Source organism: Amblyomma mixtum, chromosome 3 (assembly GCF_055824585.1).
Source record: "Amblyomma mixtum isolate Tamu chromosome 3, ASM5582458v1, whole genome shotgun sequence".
NCBI lineage: Eukaryota > Metazoa > Arthropoda > Arachnida > Ixodida > Ixodidae > Amblyomma > Amblyomma mixtum.
In genome coordinates this window covers 132,098,147-132,123,597 of record NC_143014.1, presented here as the reverse complement: position 1 = coordinate 132,123,597, position 25,451 = coordinate 132,098,147, and the positions used below count along the sequence as shown (strand labels likewise).

At 54.6% G+C, this 25,451-nt stretch overlaps 1 protein-coding gene across 4 annotated transcripts in view; it reads left to right on the top strand.

Annotated features, from left to right (window-relative positions):
• The window catches only part of ftz-f1 (ftz transcription factor 1), a 290,320-nt gene that overhangs the window by 226,590 nt on the left and 38,279 nt on the right, over positions 1-25,451 (top strand). For 3 of the 4 annotated variants that reach the window (XM_089581197.1, XM_089581196.1, XM_089581194.1), the window contains 2 exons: positions 7,562-8,121; positions 10,001-10,342. In XM_089581197.1, the coding sequence (XP_089437323.1) occupies positions 7,562-8,121; positions 10,001-10,342 (902 nt within the window). The remainder of the gene's footprint in view (positions 1-7,561; positions 8,122-10,000; positions 10,343-25,451) is intronic. The other variant, XM_089581195.1, reaches the window with a different exon arrangement.

Genomic DNA, 25,451 nt, shown 5'->3' with positions numbered 1-25,451 from the left:
AGCAAGACGCTGTGAGCTAATACAGTTCGGAGCCCCTGTCAGATTTGTTGTTGCGGTAGGCATGGAGCAAAGGAGTTCATTAATAAGGGCCGACTCCAACTGAACTGCGTTCGCCGCTCGGAGCGCCACCCGGCTTTAAAATGGAACGTTGTGTTGCCAAGCTCGTTAATTCCATTCTATGTGTGATTTTTGTTGTAACGCATCATGAAAATAGCAATAAATGACACCAAGCAGCTTTCTGCATGACGGTCAGCTATTTTTGGCTCGTTGCAGCTGGCAATATGTATCTGACTTATCCCCATGGCAACCCAATGGCGCATGCTCGATAAACTTAGCAACTGTCCAAATATATACATATATGCAGTCGCAAAATGCGCCACATGTTAGCAGCCGGGCATAGTAAGCGCAGGTGAGTATATATAACGCGCTGAAAGAGAAACACATTACACCGTGTGTGAGATGGAAGGAAAGCTTCGTGCTGCATCCTTTTGCTGCGAACATTGACGGCGCTCGAACGGCGATCATTGAAGCGCGCTACTTTGCTGGACGGGCTCCGCAGACTCGCGGTGGCAGACTGGCCGGCTGGCTTCGTACAGCTCGCTCTGTGAAATGCTATGGGACAGCCGGCGTCAACAGGGCGTGCTACTGCACAACGACTGCACGGCGTGCTCGATAGCTGAGAAGAAAGACGCGGCGAGGCCTTCAAGACCCCTCAGCAGGTTGTGCAAGGCCCCACAGTGCGTGTCGACGCACAAGGCGAAGCGAAGAGGCGTCGGAAGGCATTTCTCAAGCTATTCCGCGAGACAACCCGTTTGGGTTACAGTTGCTCATTTTGTGTGGCCACCTGTGGTTGCACAACTATTTCACGGCAGTGACGTTGTGCACGTTGCTAGAAGCGTTTGCAGTTGACGGCCATTGCTGAATTTCGTGTTATTTTGCCCGGACCGTGGCGTCAATTTCTCGATCCCCTGAACGAAACAGTCCTCTGTTCTGAAACTAACTAGCCCGATCTCGGTGGTATGGTTCGTACAGCATGTGCTCACCGTAGTGGGTTTCCCGATATCTCGGTATTGCGAAGTACTGCGCAACGAAATGCGGGCTGCCGCCGCTTGATTCCCGATGGCCCGGCAGAGCGTGACGACCGGTGCACGGCGTCTCGTGATGAGCGCCCGCGATGCTCTTCCAAGAAATGGTCCGCCATTGCGCTTTTGCCCCTCGACGCGCTATCGTGGCTCGGAGGGCGCTGTCTGCATGGCGTGTCGCAGATGTATAATGAGCGGGAAGGGTGCGCGAAACGGCCACGGCCTACGAGCCGCCTTCGGCTTCTGTTTGGCACTTGCCCCGTTAGGGGCAGCGGACAGGCGTCGTACTGTGGCACACATTTCATTGCTTACTGTAGCGCATGCTTGTGTCTGCCGTCATGAGGAGGTTTCTTTTTTTGCGCACTGCGCCTTTGTGCTTGAGACTCCATTAAACGGCGGTCCTTGTGCGCAAAAGGGCAGTAAACATTGAATGCATAGTTCCAGTCATCTCCCACCACTGTACATGTCATGTTCCGGGCATCTCTTACCTTCATGAGGACAGACAGAAGGAACAAATGACGCAGCACAGGTGTCCAACAAATTTTTTATTCACTCTTTTTAGGGGGGAGAGTGCGGTAGAATATTGCTTTATTTTTCCCTCCTGGCTACTCGTTGTCACCCTTGTTTCCTAGACTTCCGCAGAAATAAAAGTTGGTTCCGTCTTACCATGTACTGTACCTGTGCTGGTTTCCATTTTTCAATGAAATAATGCCTGGCGGAGTTTTATAAACTCGGAAACGGACGCTGACTACGCGCGAGGCCAGTCGTAGTGCGAGTTTCGTCAGTGGCCCTAGGCTTTCTCCCGCAAGTTGCGATTCGGACCCTTTCTTGACTGCGGTTTGGCGCCGCGTAATCGCAGTGCAGGCGCGAGGCGCCCGTCTTTCCACGGACTCCGTGCAGGCGTGTGTGCGTAATCGCCGCCAGCGGGGACCAGCGCGGGCTGTTTTAATTGCGAGACAATGGCATTGCCGGCGGGCTGGCCGGGGGCGCATTGTACCATGCCCTGCTCCCTCCTTTTCTCTCGTGTTGTGTGTCGAAGCGCGCCTTTTGTGTGCGGACACAGCGCGTGGGCCTTGTGTGCGCGACGCGTGAATAGCGTCCGCGTGCGCCCTGGTCCACTTCATGCGCGCGGCGTTCGCTCGCGCAAGGCTGGCCGCTGTCCGTTTCGTCCCGAGTCGGTCAAGGTCTGCCGCCGTCCGAGCGCGTCCGGCTCTTGTCCATCCGTCGCCGGGGCTCTGGCGTGCGCGTGTGGAAAGCGGCCGCCCCTATTGTGCGCTGCTCGGTGCTGGGGGCTTCCGCCGGAGTCCCTCCTCACTTTTGCCGCACGCCCTTTCGGGAATGGCGCGCGCGACGCTGTGGCCGCGTTTGATTCCGCGGCTGCGACGGCGAACGCTGTCGGCAGCTCCGCGCCGCGCTGCACGTTACTTCCCCCGCGCTGGGCAGTGTCCGTACCTCCTATTATAGTCACTACTGGAAAGATAGTCCTCGGAATGCGAAAGATGGAGTTCTCGCGGGCCTAACATGATTACTCCTTGCCGTTATTCTCGTGCAAACACGCCGGTGGGTTGAAAGAGGTAGGGCGCGTGTGTGCGTTCTCTGGACAAAGCGCTGCTCGGTACGGCGTGGTGTGTGTCTGTAGTGACTAATCGATGATTCACCCGACGTTATCGTCGGTCGCGTGCCCACGCGCAGTCTCGTGCTTCCGTTTTCCTCATCTCGATTCTGTGGCGGCCGGAGCACAGCGAGCAGGGCAGCTGCTGCTGCCGGGAGAAGTGGAGAGGCATTTCCGTCATTTTGTGTCTCATGGGTCGACAAGTGAGGTGCCGGTTTAGTGTGATGCTTCTGCGTGACGACGGCAACGAAGTCGCAACAGGAGGAAAGCTTGCTTGTGAATAGATTGGGTGGTGCGTGTTGCACGTAAAAGTAAAGCAAAAAAAAAGGAAGGGGGGGGGGGGGGGGCGCCGTTTAGCTGTAAGTGGTTTTCTGCTAAACCTCGCTTGTCGCTAGTTATCTCCGGCTGTTAGTGCGGTCGGCACTGCCCATTGTATAGGGGCGAATTTGTCATTGCTTGGAATCATACAGGTGTCTCCAATATGATATGGCCTCGGAAGGTTTATTTCTGGGCCACGCAGTGTGGCTCGATATGCATTCCCAGCGTTCCAAACCTCTTGAAGGTGGGAGGAACTTTCTGCCACTGCGTTTTTGAGATGCGGTTACCTTAAGGTCGTGCAATCCTTTTATTGAGTTCACTTCGCCCTATTGTTTCACGACTGAGTGGCTCCCCCTGGCGTGGCTCATCCAGCGGGTTCTGTTCCGACTTAACTGGCGGAAATTCGTGCATTAAAAAGAGTGGTTTTTTTTTTACCCTCCACGATTCGCTGGCCCGGAGACGAGAAGCGCGTTCATGATTGCCTTCCGGTGATTGGTTAACAGTGTAGTCCTTAGTGCTCATGAACATAAAAAATTGCGGTTACGAATGCGCGTGGTGCTATGGAGAACATCACTGCTTAGGGAAGGTAGACTTGTACACGGGAAGTTTGAAGGACAAGAGATGGAAACTGACGTGACCGTCCAGCAAAGCGGAAATGGATGGATATCGGGTTCTAGCGGCACTAACGTCGTCGGTTTAATTGTTTTCTTTTATACTTTATTGGGGCACTTTTGGGGCCTGTTTAACTTCGTAGCCTCCTCCTTTCCGTTTTTTTTTATCCTTTTTTTTGTGTTTCTTATGTTGTCATCTTTTACCGTGTGTCGACAGTATAGTGTAGTTGAGAACCGTGTACGGCGCGATCATTTGACGGGAGATCTTCGGTCCTGAATTCGATAGCTGCTTGGTTTTGCATTTCGCTTTTGAGTTTCCTTGCACTATTTTTTCAGCAGTTGCGCGTTATCCAACCCACATTGTGCTAGGCACGTCTGCTACACTGGCCCGTATCTGCTGCGGCTGCGCGCAGCGAAATGAGGGCTTCATGTTGCGCGCATGTCTGTGTCTGTGTCTGTGTGTATGTGTGTTTTAAAGAGAGCGAGGTTGGGACGTTGCTGCGCGACACACTTTGTCGCACCTGACCTTGTCCCGTTCCAGCTGCGAAGCTTTGGTGTCCCGCGACATGTGTGGGCAAAACTCTCTTTATTTCTGCGTCAATATGGTGTCTGCTCTGCTTGGGTCGTCGTGTTTGTGCCTCGCTCTTTCGGAACCCGAGGGAACCTTCCTGTCTTGCACCGCAGTTCGCTCGTGTTTCATCGCTGCCTCCTAACGTGGAATTCGACTGGGCGACGGGTAACGGGCTGCTGAATCTGCGCCAGAGTGACCAAATCTGTCACAGGGCGACAAATTTGTGTACGGCCAGCGAAACATGAACACGCTCTGGCAGGCAGCCCGACTGCAGCTGTCATGAGTAACCACTTCCGGAAGTAGCTCCTGTCTTCCGTCTGCACATTTTCGCTTGACGATGACCAGCGATGTTGACACAATTGAGTCGCATCTTGCACTTACCTGTGAGGTGCGCCGCATTTTGCTATACTCAGTGGTCAACAACAGCCAGGGAATGACACCGGGAATGAGTAGTGCATGCCCTGCGATGCGTGCATACTGCTACTTCTTTCAGCTGTTTGTGAGCTGATTCGGGTGGCATTTTTTTTTAATGAACACAGTGCCGCACCCTCGGAGTTCCGGCTAAATCCGCCTCTGCTCGGCGGATCAAGGGCTAGAGAGAACTCGCGGCGAGGCGAGTTTCTCCGAAACGACTAGCGGAACTCGCGAACCCGATCCAGATCGGCCAGTGGAACACTGGTTTGCCGCCGCGGAGCTAGAAAATCTGTTCCGCTCGGCCAACGGAATTCACCTCAAGTCTCCCGCTCTTGCTGCTGGGGCCAGAGTGTGTCCTCCGAAAAAAGAACAAACTGCGTGCGCACAGCAAGCTTGCAATGCAGTTTGCTGGACATGTTCATAACAGTGCTGTGTTCTTGGGCTGTTCCGCTCCGATTGCTGCACAAACGTCTTGAATGGTAGCCTACTTCCGAAGCGCTGTTGCTGCCCACATGTGTACACCTGGTTTCAACTTTATCTCTTGAGTATAGTAAAGAAGAAGAAGGCGATCACGGACTTTGAGGTCATGGACGTTAGGCGACCAACACTCGATCAAGGTTTACCCGGAGCTTAGTGCAGCGGTGGTCAAAGAACCCCGCGCACAGTTGGCTACCGTCCAGAAGAGCGTCCTTATGCGCGTCCAGTTATTCGTCCTGCCCGGTTTACACGTCGGCCACTATGTCCGTTCATGGTTTTGGCACTGCCACAATCCAGTGCTCAAGCGAACGTGAACGCGGTTGTAATATCCCCATTTTTGGCCACATTAGCGTGCGGTGCCCACTATGAGACCGACAGATGGACATAGCGTCAACTGTCAGTGCTCATTTGGGGATCATTTGGCACCAGCGAGCAGCAGCTTGAGCGCTGACTGGGTGAGGACGTTTAGTGCGCCCCTTCGTGGTGCTGGTATGTAACTCTGCGGGCGAGGTACACTGATTACGCATAGTTGGCATGCCTAGGCGTACTAGCCTCTCTCTCTCGCTGTTATGGTCCCCTTCATTCCGAAGTCCCGCTTCTGTCAGCGCTTCCGGCTACGGGAGGTGTACGCGCCATGTTACTCTGGGCTGTGTGTGTTGGCGCACGCTACTGTGCGTTTTTGCTTTTGCGCTTCATTTGTGACGCGTCATCATCGTGCGAGAAGAGAGCATCGACCGGCGGTTACGGGACGCACCGCACCGGGTGGCGGCGCTTGTGTCGGCGCATGTTGCGAGCCGTAGGGAACGACAGTAGCCGGGAGGGTGAGGAGACTTTGCACCCGAGTCCCCGAGTGCAGAATGGTGGTTGGTGGTGCGCGCTCCGAGCGGAGCCGGGCGCCGAGGCGAGCGGCGGAAGGAAGCGGAGGGAGTGCGAGCGGGCCAGTGTGCACGAACGCTGCGGAATGTGGCGGCAGCCTTCCCTCCGCCGCTGACGCGGTGTCAATTTGGCGCCGCGCCGAATTAGATGCGACGACGGCAGCGGCGGCGCATGCAGCTACGGGTCGCGCGGTGCGTGGCGGCCGCCACCATCGGCTTTTGCGGCGCGCAGCCGTGCGGGCCAACTCAGCGACGGCGTTAGTTGCGTTCTCCGTGCGGTCGTGCACCGAGTTGTGTCGCGGTAGACGCGCGAGTTGAGCGAGGATTGCCATTTTCCCGCTCCCTCCATCGTGCACTGTTCTCGAGTAAAGGATGATTTCGAGAAAGCACAGCTTCGTGGCACTTCAGCTGCTAACTTCTCGTGTTTTTCGCGCAATAAAAGCTGATATGACCGCGAGGAGTCTGGGATCGAAGGCATATTGGTCCGTTCCTTGTTCATTTTGGCCACTGCAGCTTTCGCCACTGCCGAGTGCGTTTCCTTGTTACTATGGCTATATTTCCTTCTCTCGTTGGTACTTGTGAGCGCTAAAACCGAGCTAAAGTTCTTCCTCATCAACTCAAGCCAGTTTTTGCGTTCCTTATTCTTTGGATGGCCTGGTCGCTTGCGACGCGTCTACGCTGCAAGACCTACAGCCTCATGCCGTGCACGTCGGCTTTGTTGCGACCAGTTGTACCCAACTGCTACACTGTATATTGGTGATTCATGTCCATTAGATTTGCTGCAGAACACACCGCTTTCAGGGCAGAGTATCGCTAGCCTCTCCGCGACATGGAGGACGTTGGTGTTGTGACCTTTTCGGTGGTGATGAAGGTTCCGTTCATTCTTACGTGCTTAAGCGACGCTGTTGAGCTTAAAGGAACGCCGTAGTGCGGGGCTCCATCACTCTTTCATTCTTCAGTCGACCGCCCATTTCGAGTTTGTGGTGCTCGGAATTACCTTGCGACGCTGATTTTGGAATTTCATATGCAGAGGTAGATCTCGAATCGAAACCCTCCGCATTTAGTGCTGTCGTGAGCAAAAAGTAGAGACCCCCCCACCAGCGCATGCCGAACCATGTCCCACTGCATAGAGTCACTGGAATACTCTACCACTGCATGCATGCGGGCGACACCTGACGAAGCACCCCTGTTGTCCAGACCGGCGCACTGCGTAATATAGCGTAATAAATACCGACCGAGGCGTTTATTGTTCACGACGTCCACACCCGTATGACCCTGTACTCCACGTTTGATTTGTTTCAACGTCCGTACATTTTCTCTGGCCCCCCGTTTAGATTTTTCTAACCGCGTCACATTTCTAGTAGCACGCGTTTGACTTGTAGGCACCGATTCCATTTGAAGTGACACATTTGGTTGCGACGTAGCAGTGCCCAAACGTTGGTAAAGGCGCGCACACGTTGTCGCGATACCTCGTTACCGTGGAGATCTGTGAGAAAGGCTAGCGGGCGCCGTGGTGCGCGTTTGAAATCTGTCATGTAGTCTGCGTTGTGGTCGCTAATGTGTCGGTTTAAAGAATTTGTTTTCCCTCTCTTTCCGTGCAGCGGTTCGAGCCGACCGCATGCGGGGCGGCCGCAACAAGTTCGGCCCCATGTACAAGCGGGACCGGGCCCGGAAGCTGCAGATGCTGCGCCAGAAGCAGCTCGCCCTGTCCCAGTGCAGTTCGGCCGGCGGCTCCGAGGCCTCGGGTGGCGGCGGGCCCCTGGCCGTGGGCTCGGCGGGCGTCCACTACGCGCTGCCCCCGTCGGCGTCCGTCTCTTCCCCAGGACTGTACTCGCCAGAGCCCGGCGGGCCCATCAAGCAGGAGATCCAGATTCCGCAGCTGAGCTCCTCGACGAGCTCGCCGGACTCCTCGCCGTCGCCGCTGGCGGGACTCGTGGGCCAGCCCATGGCTCTGGTGCCCCAGCCTCACCCCGCGCAACAGCACCAAGCACAGCAGCACCAAGCGCAGCAGCAGCAGCAGCAACAGCAGCAGCAGGGTCCCCCGCCGCCCTCGGCCGCCACGCAGCAGAGCCACTACCCTGCGGCGGCGGCGGCAGCCGCGGCCCAGCCGGACAAGACAGCCCCGCCGCAGGCGCCGCCCACGCCGGCATGGCTCACGCAGGTGCGCTGGTCCCGGGCTGCCCACCGGGCCGTCCCTTCAACCTGGGCCCACGAGACGCGGACGAGAACGGTCGCAAACGCCCCGGCTGCCGCTCAAGTCGGGCTCGCCTCACTAGTGTGTCGATTCAAAGGCCGCACGAAGGCGTCTGTATGCCGAAAACATCGAGCATAACCCTCCGTGTTTGTCTGTCTTGTTCTCGTCCGTTTCTTACAGCCCCACCGATCTGAACCCTGGGGGTAGTGGGTAGTCGGCACGTCAGGTTTGTGGCGATCTCTAGCTGTGACCAGGAGCACATGTCGTGCCGCCACAAAAGTGCAGTGCCCGTCAGAGGGACACGTTTGTGCTGCGTCTGACCACAGGAGCTTGGTGGAACGACACGATGCTCCTGCTCGCTATGCTGGAAATCGTTGCAAAGGCTCCCTCAGCATTCGCAGCTGGCTTACAACTCTTTTAATGTAACAATGTAATTGTTTGGTATTTACCATAGTTGGCACATGCTCATTTCTGTTGGCGAGTGCTGAACCACCCGCGCTGCGAACTCTTGTAATCGCGCGTCGACAACTGCAAGCCCAGGGGGCGCATCATGAGCGATCACCGAAACTTTTATGTACGATATTTTAACTGATCCAGGCAATTAACTGAACTTCCGAAGGGAGTGATTTGATGCAGGAAACACTGCAGTACAGCTCAGTTCAACCACCTGCAATGCAATCTTGTGTGCGGATACTGTCTTTACCAAATGTAACACCTCGCACCGGGGTTCCTTTGTTAGTCGTGTCGCCAAGCACTTATGGCGAAGCAACCTTAAGCTCTTAATCCGTCTAAGGTATACCCTTGCCCTCAGCTTTCGAGACCTTTCAATATTTAGGGGCACCGTAAAGGCGCCACTATACAGCTGAGAAGTGAATCAAGTTGCCTGGTTACTTTTGGCGAAGACATTACGTTGCACTAATAAATGAAGCCTGACCTTTGTGCTTTATGAGTGATCTGCGCAGTACGCATCGTGAAAGGTAATGCATGCAGGCGGCAGCTCGGCCGTTGGGAGAAAAAATTCTGTTCTTTGATCCTTCTCAAGAGCTGTTTGCTGGTTGTGCTCTATTATAGCAAAAAAAAAAAAAAAAGGTCTATCGCGTAAGGCTGCACACACTGAAGCTGCACATTGAGCGAGTCGCTTTCTTTGCGTGGTCAAAATCCATGCTGTAAATTGCTTACCGTTGCCAGTGGGTGGGCTCATAGCTCTTCCTGCAGAGAAAATGAAGGTTGCCCTTAGTTGGGTTCCTACGTGGCAGGGAATTGGACTGCTGACTGGTTACTGCGATCGGTCTTCGATGACGTAATTTGTGCGCGGATGCTTGACTGCACATCACAGTAACAACGACTTGCTACTGCACCTGTCTTGGGTACTCGAAATCCGCACTATTAATTTCCATGTGCTAATTGGGCCGATTTCGCGAGATCAAAAGCGATCTGTTCGAACAATGAAACAAGCTTCACACTTGCTGGACAGTGGGCAATAACCGAAGTAATATTTTCCTTTTTGGACTGCTTAAAACATAGGATATATCTTTGGCTGTCCCCATTTAAGCAAAACAAGCATTATTAGCAGGGCCCTCTTAACGGTAGGTCGCTTAAGCGCAGCCTTAGCTGATGTACACATATTTACCTCGTGTCACCTTTGCTATCTTGCGGGTGGGACATGCATAATTACCCATCATATCTGAGCTGAGATAAGCGGCCGTACTGCAGTACAATGGCGTCTTGTACTTGGTAACGTTTCTGCATGTTAGGCGTTTCGCTTTTAGTGAATGTCGGTTACGCAGAAAATCTTCACGCGCAGTGAGGCGCCGCACTGTTGGGCAAACCTGGACTGATTATTCAGGCACTGAGATGCACGCTGGCCAGTGTCCCATGCCGTGGTCTGTGGGTGACATGGCACGGGTCGCAGGGCCCTTCGTCGCCACCGAAGCCGTTCCCACCAGCGTACGAGCCCGGCCCGCTGGTGGCCAGCGACGATGCCAAGGTCCCGGCGCTGGTTCGAGAGTTCCAAAAGAACATGCTGGACGACAAGGAGTGGCAGACGCAGCTCTTCGGCTTGCTTCAGAACCAGACGTACAACCAGTGCGAGGTGGACCTGTTCGAACTCATGTGCAAGGTCATCGACCAGTCACTCTTCGCTCAGGTTGATTGGGCGCGCAGCACCATCTTCTTCAAGGACTTACGGGTGAGTACCCTGTCTGACCGCACAGCTCCTCGGCACCAGTGAGTGGCGAGGTTACTCGCGAAGCAGGCGTCTTCCGGATTGCGGTGAGAGGTCGCAGTTCCCACGCGTGACGCATGAAATTCAGCTAGTGTAAGTGTGCGCGCTGCACGCTGGAGGTGTCTGCTTCCGATCAACTTTTGACCACCACCTCCTCACTAAACCTCCCTGATAGCAATACAAACGACTTACAGTGGCCATATCCGTCACTTCAGCCTATTAACCAGGGTGGCTAACCAGTAAACAAATCTCTGCGCATGTATTCTGGGCAGTTGCTTAACATTGGTTTCTTAAAGGACACTGAGGACAACTACATTGAATTTTGTTCTTTGTTAAAATATATAATACGCCTTTTTCTGATTAAAGCAGAGCTTTTTGCTCCTACTTGTATCACTTTCTTGCGTTTGTGCATGTTAGCGCTTCTTCGTTTTTAGTGAATAGCGTTGTAGCCTAGCCTTTGGTAGCTGCGCGGAAAAGAAATGTCTTCATGGCACCATAGTTTCCTTGCGAAAATGACCACTTGTGGCGGCGCTTCTTTTTCATGTCGTGACCTTTTCTAGCTTATCGAAGCTTCGTCTTCGAATAAAGTACCGTCTCCGTCATTGCGACGCGGTAATCTGTCGACACAGGCCAACTGTCCTCGGTGTCCCTTTAACGCGAAGCTCGCCTTGTTCTACAACGATATAGTGGCAGCTGTATGTAATTCCGTTGAATGGTGTACGATTTCGAATACACTGAATGCTGTAAATGCAGACTAACCCACGCACATGCGACTCGGTAGTCTACTTCCATATTATCTGTCCAGGCCGCGTATTTGCTGCTACAACTGATAAATGGTCCGGTGCTTCAAATTTTTTTTTTTTTAGTTGTCGACAGCAACTTCTCCTGCCCTCTAGGGAGTAAGGACAGTGCGCTTATTGCGGGATAGCTGTTGCGAATGTAGCGCTCTTCACCTGAAATGCGCTGTCAGGTCGGGCACGGTATGTGCACAGTCGTGCCGCTGTTGTAGTGTGCAGGAACGCTTTACCTCCACCGTTTATTGTATTGCGGCTATGAACGGGTGTTGAGCGGCGTGACACGGCATCGAATCACCGTAGCCGCTACCGTGCGTTAACGAATCCTCCCGGCGGACATTTCCCGGCGATTGAGAGCTCATCAATTTTCCGGCAGCCGAGGTGCACAGCAGTGAATGAGTTGTTGGGTGCAGCACACGAACCCCCACCCCCGACCTCTGTGAGAGATTTTGATTGTATTATGGAAGTGCTTCAACGGCGTAAACAGCAGCCTGTTGCAAAAGAACTCCGACAGCCGGTAGTGTGCACAGACGCATTGCCAAGTTGACCGCAGCTGGTTGCTTTCGCCGCGAGTTTCGGTATTGTCATTGTAATTGAAATTCCTCGTCCGCCTCGGGTGACAATGCGCCGACGTCGGAGCGAGGAGTGCTGGTTCCGCCTGGCTGCTCGCGCCGAACGAGCGGCGCAGAGGGAGGGCAGAGCCGGCTCGGCGATGTGCGGCTGGATGTAAAATAAATTTCCACTTTTGTTTTCTTGCCCCCTCAAGTGGCGCACGGGAAAGGGAGAGGCGTTTCGCGGAGACACAACGAGTGTGTGTGCAGACGGTGCGGGCGCAGCATGAGAGCGGAGCGTCGTAGACCGTTCGCCGAGGCTCAGAGGAGTACAGGGTAGGGCTGCCTGGGAATACGTATCTGATGAGGTGATTGTTTTTTCACGGTCCCTTCCCACGGACCCGGGTACCTTCGCCTGCCGACGCGTGTTTGCTACATATACCTCGTTTTCATTTTCTTTCTTTCCATCTCGTTCTTTCCCTCACATTCTTCGGCTTTGCCCGGGTGATGTCACCTGGCGTTTCCGGCTTGGGGCGGCTCTGCGCCTAAGGCGGCCTTCCTGTCGTTGTCTTTCGATAGCGTCGTCTCTGCGTCCTCCCACGTGGACTGCCTCCCATTGAAACCACATAGGAGCTACTTGGCTTGACCTCTTTACGCTGCGTTCACCGACATTAGGCTACTTGTTTTGTTCTGCAAGCCTGCGGCTTGAAGCTTCCGAGGCTCAAGCCATAATATGCTGTTCTGGGTAGATGTGTTTCACATAAAGGTGTAGTGTCTGGCTGTCGCTCGGTGACTTTTAATCACTCACACAATCACTCTTCCGGCCGATTATTCTAAGCAGTCGGTTTACGCTCCCCTCGTGACCCAGCCGAGGTCCGGTGCCCGCGTCACGTCGCTGCGTTTGCTCTGGCTTGTCGCGCTGCTCGACGCTGCCGCAGACCCCCATCATGCCTGGTGGCGCCTCGAGCAGCGTGGTGCGCCGCAGGGGCATTCGCTGTAACGGCTCTTGACCGCGTGTTTATCGGCTGGCCCGCATCCGACTATCCTCGAGAGTAAGGGGAGAGGCATGTGCGCGCGCGCACACACACACACACGCTAGTGCGCATGCCGCGCATAATACTGCGCAGCCGCGCGAGTTCTCGCGTGCGTGCGTGCGTGCGTGCGTGCATCAGCGGAGCCAGGCGAGTGTGGCGTTATTTTTTTGGCGTTCCAAGGTCGTCCGAACGGGTTTTCCGCCGCCGCTTGTGCGCTTCCCTCGCCCACCGTCTCTGCCGCCGCCATGTTCCGTTCTTCGCCGTCGTCTAGGGCGCCGCCTTCTTCAGCGCGCGCTCCTCTCTCGTTACTCTGTGCTCGTTCTCTCCTCCCTCTGCGCGCTGGCTCTTCGGAGGACCCAAAGGATGGCGAACTCTTCGGGGCCATGAATTATGGGCCCTGTCTGGAGCGGCTGCCTTCTCTGTCCTCTCTCCGTGGGCAAGCTTTTTCCTAATGAGCATGGGCGCTCCGCAGCTGTGACTGGACTGCTCCGTCGTCTGAAGAGGCTCGTCGGCACAGCATAGACGCGTTGTGTCCTAGTGACCGCCACAGCTTTCCCGTGTGCCAGAGTACGGCCTCCGAAGAGGTTGATTGGAATTTCGCCATCAGCGCAAGTGTTTCACGTCGGTGGACCTTCGTTGGGAGCCGTAGTCGGAGCAAGCGGCACATATCGGTAGACGGGCGCCCGTCTACCGAGCCGGAGTACCCGGGTTCGAACCCGACCGCGGCGGCCGCGTTTCGATGGAGGCGGAACGCAAGAGGCGCCCGTGTGCTGTGCGATGTCAGGGCACGTTAAAGGTCCCCAGGTGGTCGAAATTATTCCGGAGACCTCCACTACGGCACCTCTTTCTTCTTTCACTCCCACCTTCCTCCCTTGCCTTACGGCGCGGTTCAGGTGTCCGTCGAGATATGTGAGACAGATACTGCGCCATTTCCTTTCCTCAAAAACCAATTTACCAATTTACATATCGGCCTTACCGTCGTTCGAGCCTACCGTCGTTGTGGTCTTCACCGTATCTGAATGATGTGTGATTAGACGTGTAAACAAAAAAAAATCCTGAAAATAGGGAAAGAAAAAACAAACAGAGCCGGCCCTCATTCTAGCGGCGGATTTATGGGCCTCTTTAGGAGGGCGCGGTTGGGAAAGGCGGTCCCATATAAACCACTGTTTTCCTATGTAGAATTTATCGCTTTGTGTAGGAACCGCGTCTCTTCCCCCATTCAGTTTGCCCCTGTCTCGTTCGTAGAGCGTAGCTGAAATGATAATGCAGCGACCACAGTGGCGGGACTGACAGCACGCTCCTTGTAGCTGCATTGGTAGCAGAGGGTACAACTTCTGTGGCAGGAAAAAAAAATGTCTTACGATACTTTTGCGACATGTACAACAAGGAGTCGTAACGAAATTTCAGTGTTTCGAGGAGGCAAGGTGTGGAGATAATTATTACCGCAGTCATATGCAAAAATGTGAAACCCTAATCCCAAATGCCGTCTTCATGTTGTGCCGAAAATAATGCTATTTTCATTCATCATATACTCGTAACAAGAGAGATGAAAAACTGCACAGAATGGAAAAAATAATTGTGTGCTTGAAACTGAAGTCTACGTGTGTTGTTTTGTCTTTTTTTTTTCCTCAATGCTTTTAGCTTTGGGAATGCGAAGGCGCTATCACATACAGACAATTTATTTATCCGTCATTTCGTAATGCAATTCATTGCCCACATTCGTCAAATTATCTCGCACCCAACCGTGTTTTTCAGCACTCTTTGATGAACCATTTGTCGTCCACATTTTAAGCTTAACGCGCCGATGTGCTTTTACTCCTCAATTTCTATAATTAAAACTGAAACCACAAAAAAAAACCCAAATTTAGGGTACACTTTACTGTCTAAAGTGCGTAGATGCGAAAGCGTTTTCCGAACCACTCTGACTGCCTCTGTGGCACTGGTGACATCACCACTGGATGACGTCACACGTAATGACTATTACTAAGCAATCATTAATTAAAGACTAATTACTAATTAATGACTAATTACTTATCACATCCTAAATACTAATTAACTGCTAAGTAATGACGCTTAAGCTTCGCCTTTAGGAGTGACAGCGTGTTGTAGCGCTGCAGGGAGTCCACGGAACGCCACCATCCGTTCGGCGCGATGCCTTGCCCTTTGAACGCAACGCTTCTTGACGAAAGGAAATGACGCAGTAATTCTCTGTCATCTCGGTGGACACCTGAACCGCACCGTACAGGAAGGGAGGAAGTGGGAGTGAAAGAAGAAAGAGGGGCTGTAATGAAGATAATGAAAATCGTATTTGAGGAAAGGAAATTCCGGAGTAACTGTCTCGCATATCTCGGTGGACACCCGCCATCCGCTTGTAGAGGAAGGGCGCTTAGCTCTCGCGTATCACTTTTTCCGTAATGAGCCCTGGGATGGAAACATAAATGCCGTTGCATTTGAACGGGAATCAGTGTATAATTATTGAAAAAGATTTTTTTTTTACTTCTCGGCACAAAACAGCGCTTGACCGACTTCAACCTTTCAATCTGAGGAACTGAAATTCCGTGCGCTGACAATATTTATTGCTGCTTTAAATGGTTCGAACGTACTGGGAGCGCTCATACCCGATGTTGTTCGAAACGTGCATTTTACAAAACGTTCGGCCAGCTTCAGTTGGCGACACTTTCAGGACAGTTCCCAAATTGCGTTCCGCTTGCTTACGCGCGGCGGGAACTCTGTAGTGGCGCCGGATGCAGTTCCAGCACCGCAGGAGGCGAGCGCGAAAACGAAGCTACGCCGCCTGGCGATATGCGCGCAGCAGCGCTTGTATACCAGGATCAGGTGCGCGTATATTGGCTCCGAGACATTTGTTTCAATTAACTGTTTTTTTTTTCTCGCACATGGTTATAATAAGTAAAGCAAATGGCTTATAAATTCGCGATAGTTGTGCAGCGTGATTGTGGTCCCCACTGAAACACCGCTGCAACGCATTCGTACCGCAGCTTCGCCCGCTCCGCTATCTTCCGCAGGCCCCGTTTCCGCGCGCGCCGCGTCCCTTATCGTAGTGACCGAAAACGATAGAAGCATTCACAACCACCCGTCGACTGCGTCATGACACGACGCGCAGCGTGTGTTGGGCTTCATATCGTTTTCCGATCCGCAAGCCTGGCCGCCAACGCCAACGCGATTTTCCCGCGTGCTGGCAGTCGGCCCGACGAGAAAAGCTCATTCATGCGACAAGCGCGAGATCGTCCACGCCAAAATGGTGACGCCGTTGAGAAACGCAGGCTGCCTCAAATATTCGCACACCGTTTTACTTCTGTAGCAGTGTAATAGAAGCTAAGAGTGCGTGGGCCAGCCTGAGCTAAAACCTCGCTGCTTGGACTAGTGTATCAGGACGTATGTTTGCAGCTTTCAGAAAGACACTGCTGCTGAGAAGCATCCACACCGGACGTACGGCCAAGACTGTTCGCCGACGGATATACGAAATAGCGATAATAGGCTTATGTTTTGCTCCCGCCAAAGTTTTTCAGTGACCCTCTGGCGCAGACAAGCCGCAACAGCAGAACAAAACTATATTTTGTAGCTTTTCAGGAGGACACAGGGGCGCAATAAAAGACACGGACATAGAAGTAGACAGGGACGAGCGCGTAAAGCTCTCGTCCCTGTCTACTTCTATGTCCGTGTCTTTTATTGCGCCCCTGTGCCCTCCTGAAAAGTTATGAACCAACACGCCCAAATACAAGTACTTCTGAGTTATATTTTGTAGCAGCGTGCATCAGAAAAGGCGCAGTTTGTTGAAAATGACGCAGCAGTTGTACCAATGCAGCCAGTATGCGACAGGAACTTAATTCGACATGTATCCATTAACTTAGCCAGCTGCAGAGGTTGTCAGTGGTTTATCAAGGACACGAGTTCTAGAAGACGAAGACTATAGAATCGGCGAAGGGCCAGCGCTTGGTACAGGTGGTACTGACGAGAAATGTATTTAATATTGATAATTGTAGAATACTAGCTGCGATACTCATTTCTTCAATAGTGGAGTGTTCTGGGCTGCAGAACATGCAAGGCGTATTATCCCTTCCGTGTGAACGCACCATTTATTCTGCATTATCGTAAGAAACGCTGCAGACAGCTCACTGTTTTGTTCCAAAGTGGCTGGCTTTGATTGAAGAAGGGCACTGTCGTGACCACACGCGCCTCTGTCAACATGCTGCTAGGCCCGTGTGCACGACCCGCGTTGCTGTCTGCGGAACCCACCCTCGGGAGCCGTGATACGGACTGCGAATGAAAGCTCACAACTACCAGTGTAGGGTAGGTCAACGCCTGGGTAGGCCACCTTTTCCGTGCGATGTTCATGGGCGGGGTGTCTCGGCGCCAACTAGCACAAAAACGCTTCCGGGCTTCACCTTTTGAACGAGGCAGCGTTAAGGCTCCGGTTCTGCAGAAAGTCTGGCGTCATCGGAGTCGGCTTTGTAAGCGAAAAATCTCCAGATAAGGTCACGCGACCTTGTGGCGTCATTACAACCTGCCCACCGGGTTGTGAGTGAACTGGCCACCTTGGCAGGTGGCAGATATATAAATGATTGGTCGCGAGAGGTTGCTCGGGAAGTGCAACCTCGGCCGCAAAAAGCCCCACCGGTGACAGGCAGTGTCGCACCGCTTAACCACTGCACCAGGAGTGGTATGAGGACTACCAGGGATCTGTGAGTGTGAAGTAGGGAATGACCAATTCCGCATATGCGGGCATTAACCCATTAACACGATCGCGTCATACCCAATTTTTCGCTCCTTTATTTATTCCCTGGACCATTTCGCTGCAGAATTCCCGGGTAGCACCGTCTCCGTTTAGGTAGCGTGCTCTGAACTGAGGGATTAAATGAGAATAGCTGTCACACGTGTGAGGGAGATTCGCAACGCTGCGTCACGGAATGGTACTCTGCTTGAAAAAGCCTCGGCATTAAAGTCTGCTGCCCTTAAACTGTTCGCGCCGCTTCGCTGCATTTTTTTTTTTTGAGTGGGACATTTAGAGGCCCATTCAATGAAAATCCCATAACCGAAAAGTTTCCCACGGGAAAGTCCGTCATCCCGCAGGTTTTGAGACTTTAAGGCCTCCGGGCGGTTCACTTGAAAGCAGCTACCCTGCGTCGCCGTGTCCGAAATGCTCCACGAGTGTACATACAAAACTGTCTTGCAGTTGCGGTACTCGAGCGGACCAGTTAAGGACCGTTGTTGTGTGTAATCGTGTCTCATAGAGCAGCGAGACCTTTGCACAATGTCTCGGCGCCTCCTCTCCCGGGCGTGTCAAAGCCCGCCGAATAGCGCCTCGCCGCCGAGATGCTTGGCGGCGCTCTCCGCCGCCGTCGTCGCGTTATCTGTCTTGGAAACGGTCTCTCGAGGTTGTCCCGCGTCGGCGGCGCGCAAATAACGCCCACGTTCTCAGCACGTGCTGGGAATGGGCGAAAGGAAGTCGCGAGGACCGCGCGCGCTCGCCGAACGGCTGGGCCGCCGGCCGATTCGCCGCCGCGCCAGTGCGGCCCCGTTCTCGCTGCTGCACGCAGGGAGACGGCCACCCGTTGGGGAAAGCAGCCGGAAAAGCGCGTGATTATTTCGGCGATAGGCCGACTCGGAGAGTAGAAAGTTTTCGGGAGCGCGCTGTTCTCTAAGCTCGCGCAATCATTCCCCCCCTTGCCCTTCGTCACTTACCCTTTCTTTTGCGCTATCCTTCCGGTTGGTGTGTTTTGCTAGGTTTCGGCCCGTGAGAGTTTTTCTTTTTCGGTTGCCTTTGTATAAATCTTTTCGGCTAAGAAACTGCGTGCGCACTAGTTATCGTCTTAGGCCTTTGCGTGAGACGTGGTTACGTTAACTTTTGGATTAGTGGCTTTTCCGTAGACTGCCGTAGCTTTGCGGGGTGGTTGGCGGGACCGTGAAAACGCTGTTGCACAAATTGGGCTCTGCCCTGCATGGCTTTGCTAAGCACGTCAGTCCATTAGAAACGAGTCGCTGCATTGATACCACGAGCCTTGCATTTGAGTGAACATCATGCTGAGGGAACTGCCCTGCGCCCGCTCTTGTTCACCGCGAGTCGCACCTCAAGGGCAGTGGCAGCCTGCAGTAGTTCAGGCGCGACGGAGTCGGCAGTCTCTAACAGCTCACGAAACGGTCGCATTTATAGCTTCCTTCTTATCCGCTGCACAAGCAACCGGCATGGATAGGCTATGGCTAAGGAAATCTGCTTGGCCCGTGAGCGGCGCTGCCATTCCTGCGCGGTGGCGCGAGCGTCTTTTTTCGTGACTAGCGCGTGACGTAATGGCTCTCGGTAGCGCCTCATTGGCCGGCGGCGGCAGTGACGCAAGAAGCGCGGCGTGAGATCGGCAAGCCGAAGCCGGCCGGGAAGTCGGCCGTCGCACAAGCAGTGCCTGTGCGCGCGAAAGCCTTGACCCAATTCAGCGACCTGCGCCGCCTGTCTTTGCGGCTGCGGCCGCATCGTCGCTGCCGCCGCCGGCGCGCGGTGCCTGTGTGTGTGTGTGCGCGCGCGCGCGTGTTTGCGTATGCGCGAGACTCAAAAGCCCCGTTCCGTTTCTAGGGTTCCACATGGCTGTATCGCCTCTCGCAGGCTGTTGTTGCCCTCCGGGTACAATGCTAGGCACGTAGAACGCTCCTCTAATTGCCCACGCGATTAGTTCTATTCATGATGATCTTCCAGTCAAACTGATAGCTACATGACGTGACGGAATGCGCTTAAGCCGGAGGCGTACTGCCGACCTGTCGTCTTTTTCGAGCATGTGTGCGCCAGTCGCCGTGAAAGGAGTCTCGTTTCGCTTGTCCATGTCTGAAGCCTTGCCTTGCAGTGAATATAAAAGCTGATTGCTTTAACCTCCTGTTGTGGCAAAGTGTTCGCGAAGCTCAATAGGGGGACAAGGCGTTTTGTCTTGTGCACTTCGCCAACATTGCCGGGGTACGAGCAATACGCAAGGCGTTCTGCATGCGCGTCTTCCGGTCTTTGCTTGAGGGCAGCGCTCTGTCGGGTACTGGATGGTCGTTGTCCGGCCGTCCAGGACTTTCCGTAGCGTCCACAATGTCTTGAGAAAGGTCAGCATGTAATTTAGCGGTCTAGACACTGGGAAAACATTTAAGGAGGGAGGGGGATGTCGTCGTATTTGCCGCGCACAAGATCCAGCGATCCGTCGCGATACACCCGTTGCCCATGTTTATGAAAACATGCGCTTTTTCAGTCGCCGTCCGATGAATCCTTGTGCTCATGCGCAGTGTCCGCAGCGAATGCTTTCGTAAACATGAAGCGGGTTTCACCGAGCGGATGCTTTATGGTGACCTCCCTCCTCCTCATCCCCCCACCCTCCGGCGCTGGGTGTTCGGAAGAAGAGCGATGGATGGCCACAGTCTCGACCGTTGGCGCCGTTCTCTCCGCTTTCACTGCGGGCGCCCTGATCGATGCCTCCGGGTCGTAAAACGTGCCGCTGCTGCTGCCTTGACCCAGTTCCACGGCCGCCTTCCCCTTTCAACTGGCGGACGAATGCCAGGGCTAAAACGGCGCCCACGTTTAGGGGTGCACAGCGTTCTGCGAGGCGGCTGCCAAGTGGTTGCTGGCAGCGAACGGCCGAGCCAGCGGGCGTTGGTCGCCGCGCTCATTTGCACCCGATAATCGTCGTAAGGGAGACGTTTCGCCTAGCGCAGCTGTTTCCAGTGACGCCGCGGCGGGAGGCTGCCATCCTGCGGACTTCTTACAACTCCTACTGGCAGCTTGGTACACATTGGCAGTTCTGGATTTCGCCCCCGCCTAAATGGAGCGACCGTCGTTCGAAACCAACCACCGTTGGTAGCATGAACCTGCGCTAGCTAAGGTGCTGGGCTAGTCGTTATACCGCCTAGAGCTGTGCATCTTTTATTCACATCTTCACGTCGTCATCATAACATCTCCAGATTGATTGCGCTTAAGCGGCCGGTGCGCTGTGACGGAATTTGTCTTCGACGGCCACTGAGGCGTTGAGGAGCCGTCGTGTCACCCGAAAAGGGACGCCGGTATGCGGGAGGCGCCGCTTGTCTTCTGTCGGGCGCCTGTGCCTGCCGTGCTGTCGTTCCGTGGTGTGCCGGCCCGACCCGGCGCGCGTCTTGCATCGCGCGCGCGTGCCTAATGGCCCCCCCGTCAGCGTTGTTGGTTACTTTCCCTTCGCCGCTGTCACGCTCGCCGTTGCCTAATGCGATCTGTGCGTGACCGGAGCTGGGCATGATAGCCGCCGTGTTATGCAGCCTCGGCGGAGCTTATTATTTTGGGCTTGTCTCCTCGTTCGTCGTCGTTGCTGGAGGGGGAGATGGGTGCCCCATCCGGGAAAGGGCTGATTGCTCTCGGTGGCGAGTTGTCTGCCCGAATGGCGTGCTGTTCACTGCGGTCGCGACAGCATCTGCTTTCTGCGACTTCGTTGCGCACTATCCTTTTCCTGCATTCAAATTTGGAGAGGGAATTGTTGTCGCGGTGGCGAATTCTCTGTCTCGTTGTAAAAGCACAATCGCAGGATGTAGATTCCTAATACTCGCACTTGTGGGACGCTGTTGTGTCTTCCGTGAGTTTTTAGCTTCCCCTCCCCTGTTTGAGACGTTTTCCTTCAGAGCTTGACATAGATGCAAAACGGGAGCGTCCTATGCCTGAGGTAGTTTGTGTCGTGTACATTGTCGTTGGCAGCGACGAATTTCGATGGCCAGCACCAAGAATCGTGGCAGTATCGCCTTGTTCGATAAGAACATTACATCAGAAGGATTAGAGTCGTTTATCCGGGTACGGCGAGCGATCAGCGCGAGCTGGTTCGTGAAATGACACGCATACACTTGCGGTAGCCTATGAATAACTGGGCAGGTTCCCCTCGTGGCTGAGGGGAAGTTTCGGTTGCCCAAATTGGGCCTTGTCGGACGGTCGAGACCAGGGTAGAGTACAGCCAGCCCGGGGCCAGTCTTTTGGTTCCGCGAGGTGACACGCGGACAGAGCGACGACGACGCCAAACGGCGGTAACTACAGTCAGATGCAACTCAGGAACGCAGCAACCCCTTAAAAGAGGCCCTCCGGCCAGTGGCGGCGACCGGTTGTCACGGCGGTGCGGTTAATCCCAGACTCCCACCTGTCAGTCACCTGCGATTTCGTGCTAGGGGATGAACCGTGAGAGCAGGTCGCCGCCATTGGCTGCATGGCCTCTTTTTGAGGGGCATTCGCCGCTGCGTTCTTGAGTTGTATCCGGCTTAGGCTAATACATCTAGCGCAGTGAAAAGAGCTCCAGGCAAGCCCGCCTTGTCAACCCTTGACAACCCCTCCTTTGTCATCTCTTGAGTTCGCTGGCTTCGTCCGCTTTCTTTTAAAAGTTCGTTCTGACACAGGGGTAGCTGCCGGGAAAACGTGTGCTGTGAGGTACCTGGCGGGAGCATAACAGGGGCGGATTTAGGGAGGAGAGGGGTGATTGCCGGAAATTTTTCACGAGAAAACCACGCAGAACCACATTTTATCGGCGACAAAAAGTCCATGGAATGCGTTGTTTAATTGGGACGGCCCCCTGCTTAAGTGATCCATAAATCCACCCCTGGAACAGTGTCGCTGTTCCTTGGCTCGCTGCTCTTGCGACGCCTTTGCTGGCCACCTCGACCTTTGTGCCCTTTGGGGCTCCGTGCGGCGAGCGTGGGGCCGCCCCCGCGGCTGAGTTTCGTCGGGCCGGCCGCCTGGAGCACGCGGCATTGACCTGGAAATGAACGCGGAAGGAGAACCCGAAGCGGGCGCCGCGGTCGTGCTCCCTTGTCGCCCCTCCTCCACCCCGTCGTCGTGTCTCCTCTCCCTTTTGCCTTCGGCCGACTATGGTCAGACGCCAAGGCTGCCTCCGGGTTCACGCCCAGCTACGGAGCGCCCAAGGTTGCCGCGCTCGACCCAGACCTCCCGTCGACCCTCCCTCTGCCGCGATGTCATCAACGTACGTCTTCTCTCTTCCGGGCCTTCCGCGCGGCGAAAATAGCCTTTCCTGAGGTTCATACCCCGTCGCTCTCGTTTTCCCGCTTACCTTACGGGATCACTCGGTGCAGCTAACCTGTGTTCAAGCGCTCAAATTCGAGAAGTGCGCCAGACCACGCGTGCACTGCGTTTGTGGGACCGCACCCGGGCCTGCTCGCGTCCCGAAAAAACAGCGGCAGCGCGGCGTGCTCGACCGGAGGCGCGCTGTCCTTCGCCGTCTTTTCGTCATGCTTCTCGTTTTCCTGCAAGCGATAAGAATTTCAGGAAGTTCGGTGCCGACGATGAAAGCAGGTTGCAGTGATCGTGCTTCTGGCGGTTTCCCGTTGCTTGCATATCTTATCGTAGTGCGTATCATCGAAGCGTTATTATCGCGTTCTTTCGATGGTTTGTGCTTTGCCGCGCGTTATTACGCTTGCCCCCTTTAGAGACATCGGCCATTGTCTCCCGACTCGTTCAGCTGCCTCTTTCTTGCATCCCTTGCTCGTCGCAGTCGTCGTGCGTTGGACGCGCGTCGTTGGAGCGGGCTGTGCCGCATTTTGAGTGCAGCAAATGTGAAGCCATTCACTGCGCATTATTCAGCTGAATGCGGCAACTCATTCCTCCTGCGCCATTAGAAACTGCATTTCGGGGCTCATTGTGTAAGCTGTCTTGCAGAATGCGTTATCTCGTGGTTACGAGGAAACGGTAGCGTCGTGGCTGTTGGCCTCTGGCGGTCATATAGCGTCAGCCGTTAGCGTCGTTCGATGAGAGCCGTGCTGTGTATAGCTTCTCTGGTGGCACTGTATTGATGGCTATAGGGCGGCGGCCCCTTTAATCATACTTCGGCCTGCATTGCGGGCGAAATGCGGTGCTGCCGTCGTCGCGTCGGGGGAAGCTTATGCAAAGCGGCGAATCGAGACCGGAGGAAGGAGGGAAAGCTGGCGTCGCTATTTCGGGCGGTGTCAAGGTTTCCTGGCGGCGGGAGGGGGGTGTAGCCGCCGTGTGCGCTGCTGCCGGGAGAGGTGCCGCGGCGCCGGCCGCCCGCGCTTTTGTTTGCGCTCTTCCTCCGCGCTGTGCGCGCATAATCTGCTGCTGCTGCTCCTCCGTGGCGGCTCTTTTATTTGCTGCCGCTGACTGCAGTGCCGCTGCCATTCTCGGCTTGTTTTTCTCGAGCACCACGGTCCGATAGGCGGCCGCTGCCTCCCTGCCTCCCCGTGGCATTGACCCGCTTTTTTCGTCGTCGCGCGCGCCTCTCTAATCGCGCCGGTCGTCGCATCGTTCTTTCCGGGTGTCCTGTGCGCTGGCCTCGCTGCTGCTGCCCCGTGCGCGCTCTTCTTGTCGCGATTGTTCACCCATCAGCGCGGCGTTGATGACCTTCGCCGCCTGACGGGAACAGAAAGGAAAAAGCCTGGCCACGACTACAGTGTGTGTGTGTGTGTGTTTTGCCGGGCCGTAATCTCGGAAGGCCGCGCGGGCGCCGAGTCCTTCCGTTCGGAGAAAGTAGATTTCGCCGGCAGTAACGCGGGGCAGCTAACGCGGCTGCCTTCTTTTCCACCGTTGCCTAAAATGCGCGCAGGCGCGTTCACATTGCTCTCATATGTACTGCGACTTAACTTTAACCCCCCCCCCCCCCCCCCCCTCTTTTCAGTTATGAATTGTTGTACGATAAAAGTTCATATGTGGTATGTGTGTGTACGGTTGAAGAGTAGGATGCGTCATTTACGACTGGCTATCGAGTAGCACGCATTATCGTTAAGGCTCCGCTATTGATAAGTGGGCACATGTACGCAAAACTTACTGTTAATACCAGGACCATAAACTTGGGCCATTCGTTTGCGGTTGGGTCCAGTTTGTGTCCATTTATTCATGCCGAGCGGTTATAAAAAATCTGGTTAAACCAGATTTCTCTGCATTTCTTCGTGTAATTTTAACCCCTGTCACTTAAATCGAGAATTCACATCCTGACGTGGTCACAGACCACCTGCTAAAAGCCCGTGCCCTGAAGACAACTTGTGAAAATTGTACCAAGTGCGACTACTAGCAAGCTTGCCCAAGCATAGCTCAAGCGCCGGCTCGTATGTGGAAGGTAAGGGGTTCGATCCTCAGCGCCCCCGGCTACCCACTAATGATACAATGGGTACAAGCTTTCCCCTGGCCTGGTGCTCGGCTTCTTTAGGGTGAGATGCTTGGGAAATGGTCCTTGACCCCACCTTGAGTAGAAGAAGAAACCTTGCGCCAAAGCTAGCCACAGATGCCCTTGCGCAAACAAAAAAAAAAAATCATCATCATAGCTCAAACGCTGGTATTGGAAGTGTCGCCGCCTTGCGCTGCTGTAACGAAACTGAGCGGCGTTCCTTGGTCAGAGCTGGTGTTCACGTGTGTGTGTCGAAGGCGCGCTACACCTCCGGGGCGTTGTGGAATTCCAACAAGGAAAGCTCGAAGCTTTCGCGAACCCCTTGCTAGGTAGCTCGGTAAAAATCGCCGTCGTCGCCGCGACGCGTCGTCCCACCGGTCGTTTTTTACTCGGACTCGGCGGCGCTGCCGTCATGGTTGCTCGGCCCGCCTCCTGTTTTGATCCCTTTCGCGCCATTCCTTTGTGCGCGCCTCCGCGTGGCGTCATCCCTTTATCGTCGCGCGAGTCTTTCCTCCGCGGCGGCCGTTGTCTCCTCTTTTCCTCCTCCGCGAGTGCGTACGCGCGCGTTCGGAATTATCTGGAACCGG